Source organism: Penicillium concentricum, assembly GCF_028827145.1.
Source record: "Penicillium concentricum strain IBT 3081 chromosome Unknown utg000001l_segment0_segment0, whole genome shotgun sequence".
Lineage (NCBI taxonomy): Eukaryota > Fungi > Ascomycota > Eurotiomycetes > Eurotiales > Aspergillaceae > Penicillium > Penicillium concentricum.
The window spans coordinates 6,651,447-6,666,690 of record NW_026622754.1 but is presented as its reverse complement, the minus strand read 5'-3'; the positions used below and the strand labels follow the sequence as shown (position 1 = coordinate 6,666,690).

At 46.9% G+C, this 15,244-nt stretch overlaps 4 protein-coding genes across 4 annotated transcripts; 1 reads left to right on the top strand and 3 right to left on the bottom strand.

The window, feature by feature from the left end:
• Positions 1–27: 27 nt before the first annotated feature.
• Positions 28–2,307, bottom strand: N7517_002564 (putative respiratory complex assembly protein Rmp1; the record flags this gene model as incomplete). The annotated part of the gene is made up of 1 exon (XM_056720294.1): positions 28–2,307. One exon carries the CDS (start codon positions 2,305–2,307, stop codon positions 28–30), a length of 2,280 nt encoding a protein of 759 aa, XP_056584429.1.
• A 4,101-nt stretch (positions 2,308–6,408) lies between these two features.
• N7517_002563 (N-terminal C2 domain-containing protein) lies at positions 6,409–7,672 on the bottom strand (the record flags this gene model as incomplete). Its single annotated transcript, XM_056720293.1, has 5 exons — positions 6,409–6,991; positions 7,048–7,460; positions 7,513–7,536; positions 7,592–7,608; positions 7,660–7,672. 5 exons carry the CDS (start codon positions 7,670–7,672, stop codon positions 6,409–6,411), a joined length of 1,050 nt encoding a protein of 349 aa, XP_056584428.1.
• A 361-nt stretch (positions 7,673–8,033) lies between these two features.
• Positions 8,034–8,444, top strand: N7517_002562 (uncharacterized protein; the record flags this gene model as incomplete). Its single annotated transcript, XM_056720292.1, has 1 exon — positions 8,034–8,444. The coding sequence occupies one exon, from the start codon at positions 8,034–8,036 to the stop codon at positions 8,442–8,444; it is 411 nt and encodes a 136-aa protein (XP_056584427.1).
• Positions 8,445–9,126: 682 nt separating this feature from the next.
• Positions 9,127–11,159, bottom strand: N7517_002561 (uncharacterized protein; the record flags this gene model as incomplete). The annotated part of the gene is made up of 2 exons (XM_056720291.1): positions 9,127–9,165; positions 9,222–11,159. 2 exons carry the CDS (start codon positions 11,157–11,159, stop codon positions 9,127–9,129), a joined length of 1,977 nt encoding a protein of 658 aa, XP_056584426.1.
• Between the last annotated feature and the right edge of the window lie 4,085 nt (positions 11,160–15,244).

Here is a 15,244-nt window from a genome sequence, read left to right as displayed (position 1 = left end):
AATTCAAACCAAAAATGACCCATGCTGTTAATCCACATATCTGTTGCCATGGATTTTGAATGCCATGTCACACGCCGCGTTGTAGAACGAATGGAACTCTTGATCAAGCTGCTCAGATTGATCATTTTCTGCGGCAGAGTCAGTTTGAGGAATTTCCATGCCCAGAGAGACCTCATTTGTCCGAGCAGCGAGGAGCGAACCGCTCTCATAATACCGGTAGTCCAGTGGCCGCCCATCAAAGTCGTACTTTTGGACAATGGCACCTCGAATGTCGGTGAGTGGAGGGAACATGTATTCGACAGTGACGCTGTTCTCTGTCTCTGTCATTGATTCGTCCAAATTTTTGGATTTAATTTGCGAGGCAGACTGCGGAACAAGATCACAGGGAAGAGTGATGCTGCAAAATATAGGAAGTGGAACAGGGCTTTTCGAAGCTCCACTGCCGACGATTGAGCCCTCGAGGGAGACTTTGAGGCTTTGCAGCATTGCTTGGATCTGTGGCGAGGAAGGCTCAGACAAGAGTTGCTCAAAAGAGCTTTGTGGGAGTTCTGAGTGGGGAGATGTCTTATACAAGAGGTCTTGGGAAACAGTTCGCGTGAAACGCAGGTCCAGACCATTTTCCGGAAGCAGGTAGTCAACGCTGTTTGTGGTGAGGATAGCCTTTACGCTGTGGACGTCCACGCCATCCAAGTTTGAGTTTATGGCTAGCTCAATTTCGAGTTCCGGTGGGGATCCTGCGTGGGAGGTTGGAGACAACCGAAGTCGATAAAGCGGTGCCTCGTTCTTTGGGCGGATAGGCATGAGTGTTTTGATGAAACGCGACACCCGAGGTACGTCATTTGTGAAAGCCCGTGGAAGGGACAGTCTCCCCAATTGTGCCGGACTGATGGCTGTATCATCGAAAGAAGGCTTTTGCATAAAAAGGCATTTCCCAACCACGGCCGTCACAGATTCATGCAAACCGGCGGCTAAACCGGTTTTCGGGGTAGTAACTCGGAGAAGCTTCAATAGTTCATCTGAAAGTCGTGTTTGATGCTTATCGAAGAAAGGAGTTTCAAGGTTTTCTGCATCCGCATTTTGACTGGAAGACATAGCCCACCGGAACCACGACTTTTGCTGCTCAAACCACGAAGCGTGAGCTTCTGGTCTGTAGCTATAAGCACTGGCGAGTTCCGAGGCAGGTAAATAGGTTGAAAATGGCGTTGATGGAGATGTGGTGTTGGACAAGGCCAAGTTCAAGGTCCTCCGCGCATTATCTGCCCCCAGCTTATTCTCGGCAAGATAGAAAATCTTTTGTGGAGGTCTATGTGCCTTGTGTTCCACAAATACCCCGTGTGTGTTGTTGACCCATTCCAAAAAGTCTGGGCTAAAGACTTGACCGGCTCCATCTCCGTGGATATATGGGTTGATTCCAACATCATCCTCGCGGATTCTGCCAGTGGCATCAATGATAATCTCATGAACAGACTCACAGTCATTTCGCTTGCCGGTAAGTGATACCAGGCCCGCAGATTGTGTGACATCAATACCGCAGCCATGGAGACTAGCTAGCTCGTGGAAAGAGAAATGCTCAGCATGGAGAAGCAAGGATATGAACTGGGCCGGTATGCGGAATTCCAACTGGCCACTCTCGCCTTCAGCCACCAGCTGCCAACAATCCCGAACGATCGTCTCTGCAGCCCGGGATTTCCCTCTGAAGCCTTTGGTCTTTCCCAATGACTTGTCCTGCGATTTAGAGTTACTTGACCCCCACGTCCAGCCTTTCTCTTCTATCACATTATTGCGGTTATATTCCGAAATGAAATCCGACAATTGCTTGTATGTGAAAGAGGAAGCCAATTTTGACCACAACGCCTTGAGGTCGGCAGCAGGCAAGGTCTGTCCCAGTTGATATGATCCCCGAACCCCTTCAATTCTTTCCTGGACCGACTTATCGCTAGGCGATGAGCTCTCCTCATTAAGTTCATCCAATATGGAGCTGATTGTGCCGCTAGATTCATTTTTGGGGGTTTTGTTGCGATTGCGATTTAACATTCGACGGCGACGTGAAGGGACAACAAGGATTTGTCCTGGCTTTCCAAGCGTGTCCACATCCAATGTAAATGTGCCGGCTTCACGTTTTCCATTATCTTTTGGTTCGCGGTTTCGTTCGGAATTGGGTCCATCGAAAGCTTCGCGGTCATGATCGCGACTCCAGTTACTCTGGTATCGGGGAAGGACGGTGTGTGAGTACAGGAGTGGTCTGCGATATGAAAGCGATTGGAAGCTCAAAAGCCCCAGCTTGTTCCCTGTGGGACGTCGAAGCATGACAGAACAGTAAGTCTATTGCAAACGTGGAGAAGGCAAATTATCTTGCGATCGCTTTTCTCCGGCGATAATCGCGGCGCTAGGCCGCGATAAGAAACTAATTTCTGCCTCAGGCATTCATTACATGTAACTAGTTAACTAGTTAACGTAATCGGTAAGCGAGTCGGCCATGTAAGCCAGCCGGCCACCCAGTCTAACATACTAAGTTTAAATGGATATATTATAGCCACAACGCCATTAAATTAATGCAACTAAATTCATTTATCTATTTGGACATGTTTCTCTCCTATGCCCCGGCTGCCTACATATTCCACAGGCTCGCCCGGCCCGTATAGGTGGCTGTAAACCCTCCGATACCTGCTCACGATAGGTATTGATACGTGCAACTTGGGCCTTAAATGGTTCCCCACGTAGCTCACGAACCTCCTAGACTGAAAGATCTCCTTCGTGGACTATCGTCCTCGTAGACCGAGTCCGCTTTTGCTTCTGCTTCTCGTTGGCGGCGCGTAAATCGCTCACTTCTTTCTTAAGTAAAGCGGCGGACTGCATTGTGATTTGATAGGCTTTTAAAACCTTGTTTATCGCGTAATTTAGCGGGCTCGGAGGGCTCTTTGATCTAGCACGAAGTAAAGCTTTAATTGACGAAGCTTGCTTTTATAATTGCACGTAGTTCGAGGGCGTTTTTGGGTCCTAATCGCTCCCCCTACTCGGAGGGGGGTCGGGGTTCGAAGACGGATATTTAGCTTCGAGATCACTCGATTAGGTGCAAAAGGTATTAAGCTAGCTACTCCGAAGCTATTCTTAATAGTCTCCGATTTAAAAGCTTCGATTCGTGCGAGGGGGTATGCTTTAAGGAAGTCAAGTTTATCGATATGGTTAATCCCGTTCCGCATTTTTATTTCAACCAGCCGACCATATGATCGCTTTAACATAGCAAAACAACCGATATCCAGGGGTTATAAAAGATGAGAGGAGTGCGGAGGCATACAAATTGGTATAACCTTATTTTGCTCGCAAATTTCATCGAATTTAGGGGTTAAATAGCTTCTATGTCCGTCGAGTATTAGGAGACGATACCCCCCTTCGTACGCGAAGAAGTGCTAGGAATAAAGAGCTTTTTAAGCCAACGAAGTCCAATTTCATTAGAGGTCTAACCGTTCGGACTAACTTCAAATCGCTAGTCATCCGGAAGGCCATTAAACCATGATTCAATAAAGACTTTGCCTTTAAAAATGATACACGGAGGGAGGGCCTAACCCGACGAATTTGTACACTTAATAGCAGTCACCTATTCGCGATTTCTAGGTTATAAAAGCGAGCGCCGGCCGTAGAATTCGCTCCTTATAATCACCTTCGCTGTAGCGATTAGCCCTATCGCGAAGCCGGTCTTATCGAAGTTATAAACGTTATCGGGGTGGATTCTAAATTGGAGGACTATTTACTAAACAAGATCGAACCACCCTTGGATGATTTTCGGGTCTTCGCACTTCGCACGTTCGTAATTATAGCGTCTCGAGAATCGGGATAAGAGGAGAGGGTGTCGTTTCACAAAGTTATAAACCCATTTTTCGCCGACCGAAATAACCGGGGTGGTTCTACGTTGTTAAAGCAAAAGGTTCGCCATTTCTCGTACAGTAGAAGGCCGGGGGGCAGATCCACGAGAGTCTATAGAGAGAACCTATCTTTGAAGAGATTCCTCTTTATATTCGGTCAATTTATGCGAATTTGCGCGATAAATCGCGCGATTTTGGTAGCCACGTAGTCGGTCTTGAAGTGTTGAACGTGGTATGTTAAAAACGCGTGCCACTTCGCGAATTGAAGAGATTTCTTTCTTTTTAAAAGCTTTAATAGCTAATAAAACCCTACCCTCTTGCTCTGCTGAATTGCTAGAGGATTGGGAGCGAATTGGTGGCATGGTGCGCGGTTGAATTGACTAAGTGCTAATCTATGGACGCGTTTTGGGCTGGGTGGCCGGCTGGCTTACATGGCCGACTCGCTTACCGATTACGTTAACTAACTAACGTATTTCACTACCGAGTGGTCCACACCACCGAGTGGTCCACCCCACCCAAAACGCGTCCCTAAATTTGCACTTAATCAATTCAACCACCCACCATGCCACCAATTCGCTCTCAAAGCTCTAGAAATTCAATAGAGCAAGAGGGTAGAATCTTATTAGCTATCCAGGCTATTAAGGATCAACAAATCAGCTCTATCTGTGAAGTAGCGCGCCGTTTTGAAGTCCCAAAGTCAACTCTCCTCCGTCGTCTAAAGAATACCCCTTGCCGCGCGATTTCTCGTGCCAATTCACACAAATTGACAGAAACTGAAGAGGAATCTCTTCGAAAATGGATTCTCTCTATGGATTCTCGGGGATCAGCCCCTCGGCCTTCTATGGTTCGAGAAATGGCGAATCTGCTTCTCGAAAAGCGCGGAACTACCCCAATCCTTTCAGTTGGCGAAAATTGGGTTACAAAATTCGTGAAACGACACCCTGACCTCTCCTCCCGATTCTCGAGACGCTATAATTTCGAACGTGCGAAGTGCGAAGACCCAAAAATCATTCGAGAGTGGTTCGATCTCGTTCAAAAAACAATCCTTCAATTTGGAATCGACCCCGATGACGTTTATAACTTCGATGAGACCGGTTTTGCAATGGGGTTAATCGCTACGGCGAAGGTGATAACGAGAAGTGAATTCTACGGTCGGCGCTCGCTTTTACAGCCTGGAAATCGTGAATGGGTGACTACTATTGAATGTGCAAATTCATCGGGTTGGGCCCTCCCTCCGTGTATAATTTTCAAAGGCAAAGTCTACTTGGAATCATGGTTCGAAGGCCTACCAAACGACTGGCGAATTGAAGTTAGTCCTAATGGTTGGACTTCAGATGAAATTGGACTTCGCTGGCTTGAAAAGCTCTTTATTCCTAGCACTTCTCTTCGTACGAAGGGGAGGTATAGGCTGCTAGTTCTTGACGGACACGGAAGCCATTTGACCCCGAAATTCGATGAAATCTGCGAGCAAAATAAGATAATACCTATCTGTATGCCTCCGCACTCCTCTCATCTTTTACAACCTCTCGATATCGGCTGTTTTGCTGTGTTAAAACGATCATACGGTCGGCTGGTGGAGACAAAGATGAGACGACAAGTTAATCATATTGATAAACTTGATTTCCTCGAATTATACCCCCTTATACGGATTGAAGCTTTCAAATCGGAGACTATTAAGAATAGCTTCGGAGCAGCTGGTTTAGTCCCTTTTTCACCAGAGAGAGTGATCTCGAAGCTAAATATTCAGCTTCGAACCCCTACCCCCCTCCGAGTAGGGGTAGTGATTCAAGCCGAAATTTCACACCAAAAACACCCGCTACAGAGAAAGAACTACGTCGACAGGCTTCATCAATTAAAGCTTTACTTCGTACGAGGTCTCGAAGCCCGCCTAGCCCGTCAGATCGTGCATTAAACCAGCTTATAAAAGGCTTCCGTCTTACAATGCAAGGCGCTATCTTATTAGCGAAGGAAAACAAGGAATTACGCGCTGAAAACGAGAAGCAGAAGCAAAAACGGACTAGGTCCCGAAGGCATATTGCTTCTGAAGAGGGCCTTTCAATTGAAGAAGCTTCTGTTTTAATTTTGCAGCAACAGGAAGCAAGTGAAGCACCTCCCCCCGGCCCTGGCACCTCTGGAGAATCGGCTATTCAGCCACGTACGCGGCCCCCCGGGGGTGTGGAATATGTAGACTGCCAGGGCATAGGAGAGAAACATGTCCAGATAGACCGATTAATTAGTTGAGTTAATTTAATGGCGTTTGTGTTGAGATAAATGCCTTTAAAATTGATCGGGTGATTTGGGTGGACCACTCGGTGGTGTGGACCACTCGGTAGTGAAATACGTTAGTTAGTTAGTTAGTTAGTTAGGTTATGTAACTAACTACGAGGTACAAAACGTGTGAACAAATCCTTCGATCGTGTAGAACAAGACTCTCTCGAAACTTTTCTCTCGTATGTATGCAGAAAACATACTTAGAAGTGTGGAATTCAAGCAATATACTATTATGTAATACATAGTTAGCGCAGAAGGGTAACTAACTATCTAGAATTCATTCTTTTGGTACCACTTCCCAGCTGCGCAAGTCCTCCCTTACATCGAACTCGGAAAGCTCATTATCTGTATCTGGTGCCTTCCATGCCCGACCCTTGACCCCTTCATACAATTGCTGCTCGATGCTTCCACCCTTTTTTTGATGTCCAAGCGCAGCAAGTGAGTCTGGGGTCTTAGTGCTAGTGTGTGAGCGATTGCTGGAAGAACTCTTGGGGCGCCGCTCAAAACTGGGTGACAGCTTTTTCCCGGAGCGGCTTTGTCGGGGAACTTTCTCTGGGCTCAATAGAGAATCTCGGTGATCGCCCGCTGAGATGCCAGCGTTGGAATTGTGTGCATCGTTGTTCCAGCAAGAACTTCCAGCAAACAACTCTTCAATCAACTTATCAGCAGGCAGGTCACAGGCTCTAGACGACCATGACGCTGCTAAAGTGCGCCGATACATGTCTTGCATATCTGCAATCTCACGGCTCTTGGTGTCAATAGACGGCAGCTGGCCAAATTCATCGGCGTTGACGGGCTGTTCGGTAGATTGAACGACTCCGGCGATTCCTCCGAAGACAGTGGCAGATTTCAACTGTGGTCTTTAATGATCAGCATTGAGATTGTGAATCGGAAATAAGCATAGGGATTCGCTTACGTCGTGAAGTTGCGGTCTCCTTCTAGCTGGCGCATCGCGATCCCAATCTTGACAGTACTGTTCACTTTGCTTTCATGCATCAGGTATCGCCGAATAATCCCTTCATCTTCCTCGGTTTTGTCCACGTATTCGGCAAGGTTGAGTTTGATTTTGCCCAGCACGCACTTTTCGGACATGGGTGAAGAGGTGTACTCTTGTAAGACCTCAAAATTGAGGTCACACTCCTGTAACATTGATGTCCTATCAATTGTAAGCCTTACTTGGAGGGATTTCTCATAGCCCCAGTAAGCGCGGTGATCTGATAGAGTTGCTTTTTCTGTGTGGCCTTGGTGCTCAGTGGAGCTTGACGATGGCAATCGCCATCGCACAAAAGCAACGCTATTGCCTAAAGGAACATTATTGATATCGATAATCTTTTCAACGTCAGACTTGACAGCATTTCCATAGTCTGTTTAGAATGCATACCCTTAAAACGAGCTCGAACCTAGGCTGTAGCAGAGGTCAGTTACATATGCACTTCACTTGGCCTTATTAGGTAGCTTACTCGTCTATTCTTGGGGACTGTCGCGAGTGTGTTAGCTTATAACAATCAAGAAGTATAGAGGAACATACCAAATGCCTGCATGTTAAAGGTCACGTCACCGGCTTAAGCTTGTGAGAACTCAGGCACACTAACTGATCCACTTAGGACCGGCCTCGAGGAAATATCTCAATGTAGAGCCGAGGAAAAACCCAACTAGCATGAATATCAAATGCCAAGCAGTGATTAGAGTCGTCAATTTGGCTAAGAGTCCTCCCCGCATACGCCGCGGACACCACGAGCGGTGAAGTGTGACGATGTGGCAGAATCACCAACCTGTAGCCACAATCTCGAGGTCATTTCTACGCCAATACACCTCACATCCTCTTCGAAAATCTCAGGCGACCATCAATACTTGTTGCTTGCAAAATACTGCCACTTTGAACCTTGTTTTCGCTCCACAACCATGGTGAAACCTGAGACTACCCCTCCTGCTTCATCTCCCCCGGCCTCAGTCGCGGCCGTTCCTTTGGATTCACCAACCCGCATTGTCCCAATCCACCCTGATCTCGCCGAGATAAAAGTTCCAGATGGACCACTACCATCATACCGCTATGATCCAGTAACATGTCAACCGATCAAACCTGGAGATTACCAAACTGAGCTTAAGCAACTGGAAGAACAATACAAATCACGCGAGGCTGCGCTCCATGCGCAAGAACAAATCTCCAAAGAAGTGAAAGAGAAGATTGAGGCTGCTAAAAGAAAACGAGATGAGGTTCAAAAATCCATGGACAAGAAGGTCAAGGAACGCGACACTGAGATGAAGGTTGTGTCCAAGTTTCAAGAGACCAAGGCATCGGACATCCCGTCTTGAGGGAGACGATAGCAACATCTCTTCCAAACCATTCAGACCACGAAGGAAAAACCAAGGCTTTTTTTCAATAGTCTTATCGCCTTTCCTGGTAGACAGACTACCTACCCTTCAAAGAGGAGACACCATTCGTTCTCAGCCGCGCTCGAAAGAACTCTTCATCTATGATTCCAGTGAAGGCAACTTGTTTATCACCTACCATGGATTATACCCTTGCCAACATGTCCAAGGAAAGAACATGCCTTTGAGCTTGTAAATGTGAGCAGACAGGCACGCTAAGGAATATTGCGCCTATGTCCACCCATGTGAAAGTTCGCTTGACCCACGCTACACCAATGGGCTCTCTCTCGTCCAATTTCAATCTTGGAGCAAACTTCCCTTGCCTCTTTTGGGAATTATAGGACTAAATTAGCAGTGGCGATGGCTCGCCCGATCAACACCACAACTTGTGAAATCGCCAAGCTATCACCGCATGTCACATAATTGTCATATCTACAAGGCAACACATCCAGATTAAACCCTCAGAAATTTGAAGTATCATAAATCAACATTTCTTGTCATTCGATTATATCGTATTAAAGATACTCATATATAACATTAATCATCATGAGTCACCATGAATGTTTCGTTGTGAAACGAATTAGGAAGAAAAGAGAAAGGAAACGTCGAGATCACCAAGAGCACCTTACAACGACCCGAGCAGCTTCATGACAAGTGGAAGGATCTAAATCAGAGTCAGCAACACATTCAACAGATTAGAGAGGGGAAATGGGAACATACATCTGCGGCATCCTCGATCAGAGTTTGAGTCTCGTTCACAAACTTGGGTGTGAGGAGATCGCCGGCATTGTTGAGAAGGCCACCCACCTCGGCGAGGAGGTTGGGGGTGATGACAGGCGAGACATCAGTGATGAGAGTGCGGGTGTCGTTGACGAATGATGGGTTCAGCAGGCTAGTAGCATTTCCGAGCAAGTAGGAGACGTTGGTCAGGAGCTTGGACGTGATAGCGGGAGCGACCAGATCGATCAGGCCCTGGGTCTCGTGGACGAACTTGGGGGTGAGCAGATCGCTGGCACTGGAAAGCAAGCCACCGATTTCCTTGACCGAATCTGGGGTAAGGAGATCGTTGGCGTTGCCTAGTAGGCCATTGATCTCCTTGACGCCGTCTTCCGTCAAGAGATCATTGGCATTGGAGAGCAGAGGGCCGAGAGATGCGAGAATTTCCGGGGTCAGGTACTTCGACACACCGCCAATAAGGCCCTGGGTCTCGTTCACAAAGCTGGGCGTTAAGAGACTGCTGGCACTGCTGAGGAGGCCGCCGATCTCTTTGACAGAATCTGCGGTCAGGAGGCTGTTGGCGTTGTTGAGAAGGCCGCCGATTTCCTTGGTTGTTGCAGGCGTCAGGAGATTGTTGGCATTGTTCAACAAGCCGCCAATCTCCTTGATTGTTGCAGGCGTCAGGAGGGTGTTGGCATTACCCAACAAGCCGCTAATCTCCTTGATAGTTGAGGGGGTTAGGAGCTTGTTAGCGTTGCCAAGAACACTGTTAATCTCCTTGAACAGCTCAGGTGTGATATTAGGACCAACAGCGCTGATCAGGCTCTTGGTCTCTTTGACAAAGTCAGCAGTCAGCAGACCACCGGCGTTAGTGAGCAGGTTGTTGATCCCCTTCACAGACGAAGGAGTCAAAAGGTTGTTGGCGTTACCCAGAAGGCTACTGATTTCCTTGAACAGGTCGGGCGTAAGAACAGGGGACACGGTGTTAATTAGCTCCTTGGTTTCCTTCACGAATTCGGCGGTCAGGAGATGATTTGCGTTGCCAAGCAGGCTATTGATCTCCTTGAACAATTCAGGAGTGATCACAGGACCAACGGCTTTGATCAAACCCTTGGTCTCCTTGACGAACTCGGCAGTCAAGAGGTCGCTGGCGTTGTCAAGCAGTCCAGTGACCTTTGTGATCAGGCTCTTGGTGAGCAGACCAGAGGCTGTATTAATCAGATCCTTGGTATTCTGTGTGGTGTCGTCATCAAGGAGATAGCCGACATGGTGGAAGAAGGACTCGATATCCGCCAGCAGAGTAGGGGAAAACAGGCCCCCGATTCCATCAAAGAACTTCCCAATATCCGAGGAGTGGGTCGTTGTGCTACCGCCCCCTGTGAAGGAGTTCTGTGTGCTTTCTGCAGACTTTGTAGTCTGGGTCGTGGTAGCTGTGTCTTGAGCACTAGAGCCTGTTTTGGTCTTTTGGGAGGCATGAGATGTAACAGTCTCTGAGGCGGAACTTCCTGGAATAGAGTTCTCTGTTGGCAGGATGTTGTTCAGGCCCGACGTGTCCGGCTTGGCCGAAGTCTCAGCGTTGGCAGAAGTCGTAACACTCTGGGTGTCCTTCTGCGCCTCGTTGGCTGTGTCTGCAACAGCGTTCTCCTTGTCGTTGCTGCTTGATTCAGCAGTCGATACTGCTGCTGCTGCTGCTGCTGCGTGAGTTGCAGTCTGAGTATTTTGCTGCGCAGCAGTGTTGACAATGCTCTCTGCTGTTTGCACAATAAGAGTGGTATCTGGTGCACTCTCGCTGTTTGCATGGGGTTGCGCAACGTCCTTTTTGTTCGCCTCTGCCTCTGTGGTCGCACCAGCTCCCACAGATGAGGATACCTGGGCGGCGGGACCGGCCAGCGCGGTGCTGGAGAGCACCAGAGTTGAAATAAAAGCGGTGGAGAAACGCATCTTGGGCCGTTGCTCTGTACAGAGGTAACTTGACAGGAGGGGCTTCCGGTTGACGTCTGAGAGCAGAACTCATCTTGCGGGGAGATCTCGCGTGTCCTTTATGTCCTTGGAAGTCATCCACTGCAGATCCTTGGATGGAGCAAGCCGAGGACAGCCAACCCACATGTGAAGATGTGTGGTCTTTTCCGGTTATATTGATTTCAGTGGAAAATGGGGCGGTTGGACCCGATCTCGGCAGGGGACTTCCCTTCTTCGTTCCGTGTTCATGGTTTCGAGCGGGCTCTCTATGACCTCCCAAGCCGCCAGCGAAGTTAGGGTCCATATGTCGTCAACGGATCCATCCACCGTCCGAAGCTAGTGGCTTAGACTTGCGGGGACGAGGAATAGCGATGCTGGAAATTACGACCTGCGGAGTTAGCATCTCGCTTGACTCGAGGTGTTGATCAGGTATCCCAACTGATCGCTGATCTCGGCCAATGACACGATTCTCCTTGGATCAAGCCAGAAAGGAGAGTGTTGGGCCCTACGCTAAGCGCATCTCAATGGGCAAATGTCGAATCACAGCCTTCGCTTAGCGGTGTTCTCCACTATCATAATTATGCTGTTCTTGTCCAACTTTGGCAAGAGCATCCGGTCTATGGGGTTCAATTCCCACCTTTTTTTAGTAGGCGGCATATTTGACCTCGGGATATACAAACCCCATGGGGTGGGGGAGTATATAGGGTTGTGGAGAGAACATCTTCAATGTATGTATCTCTATAACTATTCTCAAAATAATTGGACCTTCTTTCTAGAAACGTTTATTTGATCACACCCTGATCAATTTTGGAATGGACCCTGAATATATAGCTTAATTGCGCCATCAATCGAAAATATATGCGGGCTTGGCCTGATCCTGCGCGCCATGCAGTAGGGTATTGGGGCGGGAGAAGCATGTGAACTGTTCAGGGGCCCCGTTTGAAGGCGCTAGCGTGTAGATCGGCGCGGGGGTTCCTTGGCCAGGGGAAATGGGAAAATGCATATTCCTGACGACTCGGTAGCTCCCCTGGTTTATTTAAAATGTAGAGTGTTGAATTATCATGGCAAACTACATGTAGGGAGTAGTGCGGCTGTTCGGCATCCTTGGATAACCCTATCCATCACTATCCAGCCATACTATAATAAAATTTCCCCACAAAGTTCCTCTCGCACCTAAAGCGGTCCACAGGGGGCCATATTTTGTTCCTGGTCGATCCTCATACCAGGAATAGTTGAGATGAAGTGATTGGATGACATACAGTTATTCTCTGGGGAAATGGGTCTTACTATTATTGTCCCGCGTGCAGTTCTTACCCTTTTTTAGTAAGTTATATACCCCAAAGCAACCCCATTGTGTGACAAACTTCTCTTCGTATTGCTTATCTGACGATCGTTTCCTCACTTGCCATGCTTTTTCTTTTTTTTTTTTTCAAACGATACTTCTTGGTATGGTGCCCTATGCTCCCCGGGGCTAGAAAAAAAAGCCCCCAACAGTCATTTAATGCGGGATGCGCCGTTCCTGCATTAGTGTGTTGCTATATAGCTTGTGCATCCTCGTGATAACATATATCGACTCTCCTACTCCGTACTGGAATAGACCGGGGTTTTAGGTAGAAATCCCGGACCATGTCATTTTTTGGTCGGTATTTTGCTACTTGGGTGGATGCATATCCTTGATCCTTCATGCAAATGCGTGCTTATCAATTCCCTTTGCTCAGTCGGGCCAACCTTTGACTTGATTTGTACTATTGCTCCAAGCTTCTAGATCTCAGTATGTTCTCGAAGTATCTCTGGCCTTGTACGAGGCTTGTAGCTAAGCAACACCTACCAAGTCTTTTCATGAATGAAATATATTTGGCGCCCACTTAACCTCCCTCGGAGTGGATGGTCCCTTTGATCAAGCTTCGAGGTTTGGAGACCAACACGACAACTTTTTTTTAAGGCTACCGCTGTTTTTCAAGCATTGAAAAAAAAAAAAAAGAATTCAGGGTTAAATGTCACAAAAGCGTTCTAGATTTAAAGACCCGGTGTTACAATTAAGGCTTTCGCTTGTTTGGTTTTTTTTCTTTTCGCCCTTCAGACTTGAGAATGGACCTAGAAAGAATATTGACACCAGAGATAAGTTATTCAATTGACCACACCGTGTTTGCTATATCTATATATATGTAGTTTCTCTCCAATTATTTATTTCAGTATACAGTCTTCAATGACTCCGTATTAAAGGTGCCACCACTAGCAATATCAGGGGGGAATTAGCGGTTATATTCTAAAATACCATAGAAAATACCTCAAAAAAGACTGATAGAAAGATGATAACAAAGTGGTTTTTATAGTAGCACTAGACTTTTTCTACGGGATGTACGAGCGATCTAGATAGTATAGGTGCTTTAGAGTAGGCCATATAGCGAGTACATGAAGCTATTGCTTGAAAATTGAGAAATAATCTCATGCTTATAAGGGCTTGTGCCTAGGTTGGTGTGATGAACCCAAAAACCTGCCGTAACTACTCTAACACATCCCGTCAATTAATGAAACTTTGTTAAATGGGTGGATTATAAAGATTCATAAATTGTAATACGATGAAATATAGAGAACCCTCATTTTTCTGCCGAGCAGCAACCTGTGTTGTTGCGATGGTCCCTAGAAGATGTTATATATCATGTCAATGTATCCAATTCAGCTCTTAAGAGGACAGATAAAGATGGAAAGCGAACTATGGGCATATCTAATGTTTTTGTCAGAATTATGAATAGAATGAATGATAACAATGAATGAAAGAGCTATACAGCTAGCTATGGATCTAACACATGATGCAAGCGTTTAGTTGGCAGCACGAGTAAATTTTGATATCTTCATGAAGCGCAGAAAGACATTATTCGAATCGATACTTTTGTAGGATGCATTGTTTCCAAGTCTGCTAAGTAGTATAAAAATGTGGGGGTTTTCAACACAACCAGACTCCTTGCTCGGAGGTTTGGGTGCGACCCGATAATCTGGATGCCTAGGAAAAACAAGGGAAACCTTATCGGGATTTTCTGCAAACCAAGCAATGATCTATGAGTCAGGAGTTTCATGATCAAATATATGTCTACACAAGACCCGGAGTGCGCTGTGCTACTCATTCCTGAATGAGCCCTTTGGGTGTGTTCTAAACATAAGTCACCGTAAGTCGGTCATTTGGCATACCTAAAAGCACTGGTTTATTCCGAGTCCACCTGGGAGTTTATCCAAGAAACGGTATATCGTGCAATATTAGGACACTGTCTGGCTTCGTTTCAAATCGAACATCATCGGCACACATATGAGTCATAGCCGATCCAGTCTGCGAAATGCATTGGATTTCAATATACTGCTACATTCATACGGTGATGTCAGTATTCCAACTTGATTGTAACTTGACAATCATGAAACCAGGCTTGATACAGATCCAAGAGAGCTGAGTTTCAGCAGCCGCCTGACTGTGGATGTGGTTAGGATCTACCAGAGGTTCCAGCTCCCACCTGGTGCCAGCTCATATCCCTTCTCCCGATTTTCGGTAAAACCTGCAAAGTGAACGGAGTGAAGCAAAAAGTGAAGCAAGAAACTACAACATACGTTGGAGTGACTAGGGCTTTGCATATTGAGATGTGGGGCCGGAGATATCCGCCACACGTGGCGAGTAGTTTGCACCGCCTCATATCTATTTTAGGGAAAAAAACAACTCGGTCGCATATTTTTCCATACGTTATATGCCCTCTATAGATACAAAATAGCAATGACGAAACCTCATAACACCTGACTCAGAGCAAACACCCCATACACCCACACCAGACCATGTGACTGAACTCATATGCAGCAGGGATTCCATTTTAGGGAAGAAGCAGAGGCAGAGGCGCCTGCGGGAGAGTACAGAGAGTAAGATGAGATCATTGAAAAACTTGAATCATGTGGACAAGAAAAGAATAAGAAACGGTATTTCAGTACACAAGGGCTAGTGGCGCCGTCCCAAAGTCTGGCAATGGAGGCTCAGCCCAATGGCGGATCATAGCAGGGATCTCAGCTTTCTGTGCATCGGCCGGACTCGGTTG